Source organism: Lathamus discolor, chromosome 3, assembly GCF_037157495.1.
Source record: "Lathamus discolor isolate bLatDis1 chromosome 3, bLatDis1.hap1, whole genome shotgun sequence".
In the NCBI taxonomy this organism is placed as follows: Eukaryota; Metazoa; Chordata; class Aves; order Psittaciformes; family Psittacidae; genus Lathamus; species Lathamus discolor.
Window position 1 is genome coordinate 37,518,893 of NC_088886.1, and position 6,102 is coordinate 37,524,994.

At 44.2% G+C, this 6,102-nt stretch overlaps 1 protein-coding gene across 1 annotated transcript; it reads right to left on the reverse strand.

The window, feature by feature from the left end:
• Positions 1–621: 621 nt before the first annotated feature.
• Positions 622–5,354, reverse strand: OTOL1 (otolin 1). Its single transcript, XM_065672645.1, has 4 exons — positions 5,003–5,354; positions 3,513–3,602; positions 2,528–2,599; positions 622–2,386 (listed from the first exon to the last, which is right to left on the reverse strand). The coding sequence occupies exons 1-4, from the start codon at positions 5,352–5,354 to the stop codon at positions 1,491–1,493; spliced, it is 1,410 nt and encodes a 469-aa protein (XP_065528717.1). The 3' UTR covers positions 622–1,490.
• Positions 5,355–6,102: the final 748 nt, after the last annotated feature.

Below are 6,102 nucleotides of genomic sequence, written 5' to 3' on the forward strand. Positions count from 1 at the left end.
AACTCAGATTAAGCACCAAATTAAGTACCAACTTTTTGACAAAGCCGGTACATCTTACATTTAAATTACTGATATTGAAAGAGGGCTGCAGAGCTGACAAGTTGAAGGACCCTTTACATTTACCAGATAGATAGGACTAGCCTTTTAAAATTGTGTTGTTTTTATCTTAAAATTTAACAGCAGTTCTCTGCTGTTCATTTTCCCACTGGATAAAAAAGTCTCAAGAACACTTCATCTTGGTGCCATGTAAAAAGAGGATATTAGAGACAGGGACATGATTTATGATGTTATTTAAATATGGCATGGAAAGCACCATGGCAATTTAAGCAAGGAAAGTAAGACCAATTAAAATGGCAGCCTAATCCACCCTGTAAGTGTTGGGGTCAGACCCAGCATTCGCCAAAACACTGGGAAAAGGTCCAGGCTTGTGACTGCCTGAGAAGCCAAGTAAATCCCGGTGCCACTGAAGGCTAACTATGGGACTTGAGTTTTATTTCTGAAAAAAAGACTGATTGGAACGATTTTTTTGTGCCATAGCTAATATGCCAAAGGTGGTGTGAAGTTACTGCAATGACAGAAGTTGCGTTAATAAGGAAACATATCCAATCTGACATACAGAGATTATTTAATGTCATATTTTTATTTCACAAGATTCAGTTCCATTTTGGCAAGCCAGCTTTTCTAAAACGTGCCCACACTTCCTCTGGGCTGTCACAATGCCTTAGGCCTGGGGAGAGTGCCAAAGCCTGCCTGCCTCCCCCTCCACCCTGCAGCAACGGCTGAATCAGCAGCAGCTCGGAAATGGGGGGTTCCAAGTAGACTAATAAGGCGGATTATGCATCTCGGTTACTTTTGAAAGTCTCAGCTATATCTTTGCCTAAGGACAATAGTTAGCTTTTTTTACTCTGATCAAATAGCTATAGTACGCTTTCAGGCAAAGCTTCATATAACTTATGACAAAGTCTAGAGCACTAGATAATACCGAAACAATGATAAAATAACTTCAGATCTTTTCATGTGATTTCAAGAAACCTACTGCTTATGTTCATATCTGATTAAGCTCTATAAATCAAACTCTGCAATCTTTACCAAAACCAGTGGTTTTCAGTACTGATTTCCAGAGGTGTTTTGACCATGCAAGGATTACAGAAGCTGGCCTGATTTAAAATTGCAGTTGGACAATGAGTGTCATTACATAATTTGAATAGGCTAATTACAAACCTGAGGTCTATGATATGAAATCTGCTCCCCATGATGGTTCTGCTGGTGTTTGGAAAGCAGTTTCTCTTAGCCATCGTCCACCTGCACAAAGGACGTGCCACTTCTTGGGGCTGCTAGTTAAAACTAATCCATATATTGCAAATATAAATGTTTTTGCTGAAAGATCACAAAACCTACCAACTAAACCAATATGCTAAACTGAAGCTCATTTCTCCTCTCACAAACAGAGGTGAAAGCATGTTTCTCAGTAACATCTTTGACCTTTAAATCTATAGCAGTTTCTCAAAAACATCTGGATACAGAAGAAACCCTGTGAAGACACTGTCATCCTCAGCACTGACGTAGACCCCGTTCCAGTCCCGTGCAACCTCCAGCCACACCTGGTCGCCTGCACTGAGTTTCAGGATGGTCAGGAAGGATGCCTGGTCAATCTCCTGGCCATACAGTGTCTCACGGGCTTTGGCCACCTTCTTGCTGCGGGCGACGAGGCTGACGCGGGCTGGCCGCCCTCTCACCGTCAGGTGGTAGGCAAAGATGTACGTGCCAGGAACACTGCAGTTGAATCTCCCGGTGGAAGGGTTGTAATCTTCTTGGTCATTGTACAAGATCTTGTCAAATCTAATGGGGACGTTGGGTGGAGGGAAGGGCTTGGACATGCCAGCGCTGAATGCTGATCGCAGGAGCTTTGCAGTGTCCCCTCGGGCACCCTTCGCCCCACGGGAGCCTTTCTTTCCCGGAGCCCCTCGGCCCCCTTTGCTGCCAGCAACCCCCTTGGGCCCAGAAGGTCCTGTCACGCCAGCAGGTCCAAGGTCCCCTTTTTCACCCTTACTTCCTTGCTCACCCTTTTCTCCTTGTTTTCCGTCTGCCCCTGAAATACCTTCAACCCCCATCTCTCCTTTGCTCCCTTTTTCTCCCTTCATGCCCCCTTCCCCTCTTTCTCCCTTTGCACCTTTCCCCCCTGGCTCCCCACAGTAGCCCTTCTCCCCTGTGTCTCCCTTTTCACCTTTATCACCCTGTTCTCCATCCACTCCTGGGTTTCCAGCATCCCCCCTATCTCCCTTGTCTCCTTTGGTCCCATTCTCACAAGTGTCCCCTTTGGAACCCTTTTGCCCCTTCAGGCCAGGGAAGCCATAGTTGCCCTTATTGCCTTTTACTCCAGCTTCACCTAAGAAAAGAGCAAAGTGTGAGGGAAGAAAAAAGATTCAAAACATTAGTATTGGATTGGTTTACAGATGGAGGGGCATCATTAACAGAAAAGGGAAAGGTCAGCACAATATTTCTGGGTTTCCCAGCCCACGTAACATACCTTGCAGCCCAGGTTTGCCTGGATAACCAGGGTTTCCACTTACTCCTCGCTCGCCTTGCTCCCCTTTGCCTCCTAAGACATTTCACTGTTAATATACTGTTGATGGTGTTGTCTGCAGCACAGCAATCATTACACAGAAGATGACTGGTACCATTTTGCATGTGTCCCTCACTTCATTAATAAACTGGAAACGAGCAATGTATCTTCAAGAAATGCCTTCAGAAGCCATGGCTGAATCTCACAGCACCAAGCACCATCATGCAAACAACTGCATCTTACTCAAATGCTGGATTTCTGACTCTAATAAGCACCTCAACTGGGAGGCAGTTGCTGATGTTTAGTGGCAGGGTGGAAATGACAGTTCTGCATTTCTCACTCCTGGATTGCCAAAAGTCTTGTTCAAGAAGTGAATCAAAGCCCAAAAGACTGCACCAACCGAACTGTGCAGCATGCTGCTGCTAGTACCCCCCATTATCAGCTTTCCCGTGTGTTTCTCTGTGACCAAAGGCAGCCACAGAATCCTACCAGTGGTGTGTGGCAGAAGGATGGAGCTGCCCTGAGCCTGAAATGAAGGGCAGGGTTTCCTTTCTGTTAACTACTGATGGATAATAATTGCTCTCATCTTAGCTGAGATAATTTTTTCCTGAGATAGTTAAATTGAAATGCAGCTTCTACACCTGTGTGTGTCTTCCCTGGTGGGTTTTTTTTTCCTATTTATATCCCTAATCCAAAGCAAACTGTAATCAGTTTTTAAACTCCCATTCCAAATAAGGAGTTTACAGTGAGATCTTTATGAGCAGCTGTTCCTATGCTACCTGCGCATACCGAGTTGCTGTCCCTGCACTAATGCCAGCTAAATCTCTCAAGGTGTCAATCTATATCAGCATACTCCATTTTCTTTGATAAATACTTTTTCCTATAATTTTATGGTATTCAATGAGGACAACAGCATCTGTCTCTGAAATGAGCAGTTAGTCTGCTTTACCTCTTTCTCCTTTAGAGCCTTTTGGACCTTGTGGACCTGGGGCTCCTGGCAGACCTTGCAGACCAGCATCTCCCTTTTCCCCCTTAGGTCCTGTAACATAATGACATCCACAAAATTATCTTAGTAACTCAAAAGTTTAACTTTAGAAAGAAAATCTGCAATAATAGCTAAGCAACATGTCATTGAGGAATGCATATAAGGAAAACTCTGTTTCCATCACCCCGGGAAGAGCTGGCTATTTTATTTGAAATCATACAAGCAATGCAAAGAACATGTGAGACAGATGGGCTCAGCCTGAGCCCTGCTGCACTGCACCTTGCAGACACTACAGCTGAAACCCTACAGGGGGGCAAAAGGGAAGGGGCAACACTGAATTGCTCGTGCTAGGGTTAGTGGGGTGCGTGCTTGCAGGTCCCCAGTCAGGCACATAGTTCCCCCACTTTTGCCTTTCAGCCATTGCAATTGCCAAATCTTAGTTTTGCGTTTCACTCTTGGCTATAGTTAAACACTTTTAAACCCCAGCTTTCAGATGCCTCAGAGCCACAGGAGCTCAGACATTCATAAAACATAAGATGAAATCTGTCTTTAATATTTGAGTGCTTCTAAGAAGTTCGCACAGCTTTGTAATTTCCCCTCTCCTGAAAAAGACTTAAGTCTGCCCATATAAAAGTGGAACCTGGCAGACAGTTCCATGCTATATAAAGGCCCAGCTGAAACGCAAGCAAGGTGGTTTCAATCTTTTTTTTACTTCTTCGTCCACCTGGGAATCTAGAGGCTCCCAGTACACATCCGGGAGCACACTATGGCAGCTTCGATCATCACAATAGGACCAATTTGACACAAGTACTTTTCCATCATCACTCAAGAGACAGATGAGTGCAAACTCCCTCTGCAGCCACTATCATCTCCCTTAGCCAATCCCTCCCAAGCTATGGGTAGTAAAAATCTCTCGAGTACATTGTATTAAATGAAAATTATTTCATTATTTTACCACCTTTCCTCAGATGAGTAGTTTCTATCTCCAATATTAGCGCTATTGAAGTGAACATTTACACACTAATGCACTATTCATTACACCAGGATTAGAATTAGGCACTTTACAGATATATATTTTAGCAGTAGAAAAAAGAGACAAAGTATGTCTTATAAAATATTTAGGTGTATATACAGAGCTGCCTCTAGTTACGGCAAGTATTTATTTTAAAATTCGAACCCAAAATTATTTTTGTATATAACTTCCTCTTTTCCAAGGCAAAAAAAAACAAAAACAAAAAAAATAAAACACCAAGAACATGGGCTTTTATCATTCATAAAACCATGGTTAAAGTGATTGTGGAAGGAAATCGGTGACTCCCAGGGGATCAGACGCAAGGACAGAGAATTGAGGAGTGCGTTTGCTGCATGAGCCTTGCCAACTCATTTCTTGCAGGAAAAGCAGGCGACAACTTGATGAGCTTTAGCTGAGCAAAGCGAGACAGGCATCGCCATACCTGGGGGTCCTTGCTCCCCTGGCTGCCCCCGGGGCCCCACAGCAGGCGGGCAGCAGTCACAGCAGTTGAAGAAGAAATCAGCAGTGTCGAGTGTGTAGTTCTCAAAGGGGAAGAGCGTGGTGGCCCCTCGGGCTGCAGGGCTCGGGGTGGGTAATTCTGCTCTGCCTGGTGCTGCTGGGAGCGGGTTTTTCCCCATGAGAGGGGTGAGAGGGGGATGAGAGGCACTGTCACCCACTAGCTGTATGGGCTTTGTCTTAGTGTACTTCACAGCTGGGGTCACCTTCACTCCTGCATGCACAGCAGTAACAACCAGCATCACAAACGCTGAGACAGGCCCCAATGAGCTCCACATGCTGGCAGCTGTAGGAAAAAACAAATGCAATAATTAATTGCTGCACAGCACCCTTTTGCATTGACAAGTTCCCCGCAAAGCTAGAAGACCTGTGTGAGTAGCGTCCAGCACACATGGGCATCCGCGTGGAGGACGACATTACAAAGTTTCACGTTTTATGGGGAGAGTAAAACAAAGTTAGAAAAACCTCCTGCCTGCTCACCCCTATTGACCCTTGCAGTCCAGCTGCTCCTGTCAGCAGCTCCTGGTAGGTGGCTGGAAATGGTCCCACGGCTATCAATAGAAGTCCAAGGGACTGACTGAGAGTTGATCACTGGAAGACCTGGTTTCTGATGGATTATTAGGAATAATTCAGTAATTATTTCAGATTCCAACACAACTGCACAATATAAAAAGCTTTGCTCTAAAAGAATAAATGGAAACAAAATGAACATCAAGTATTCCAAAATTTTTATATCAGTATTTTCTTTGTTATAGACTGATTTCCTGGTCTTGTATATTCTTTCAGCATAAACTTTCAGATCATTCTTTTTATCTTTAAAGGGTTGATTTAGCTGAACTGGAAAGAAAGGTCAGTGCTCATTTTTTCCTATAGGACAGATGATGCCTCTCAGATGACTTGTCATATAAAGCATCTTTGTTTCTTTTAAAACCAGTGTACTGACCTGTAAATACAAATGGAACAAGACTCTCTTTCTTGCTGAACCTGTAATCTAACCTTCCTTAGCAGCTAAGGCACTTCATTACA

Excerpts from the sequence above, each read along its gene's own strand:
- OTOL1 (XM_065672645.1), bottom strand. The coding sequence starts at position 5,354 with ATGTGGAGCTCATTGGGGCCTGTCTCAGCGTTTGTGATGCTGGTTGTT. Across the intron at positions 3,603-5,002 it reads AGGGGAGCAAGGACCCCCAG|GACCTAAGGGGGAAAAGGGA; the intron begins GTATGGCGATGC and ends ATTATGTTACAG. Across the intron at positions 2,387-2,527 it reads AGGCAAACCTGGGCTGCAAG|GTGAAGCTGGAGTAAAAGGC; the intron begins GTATGTTACGTG and ends CTCTTTTCTTAG.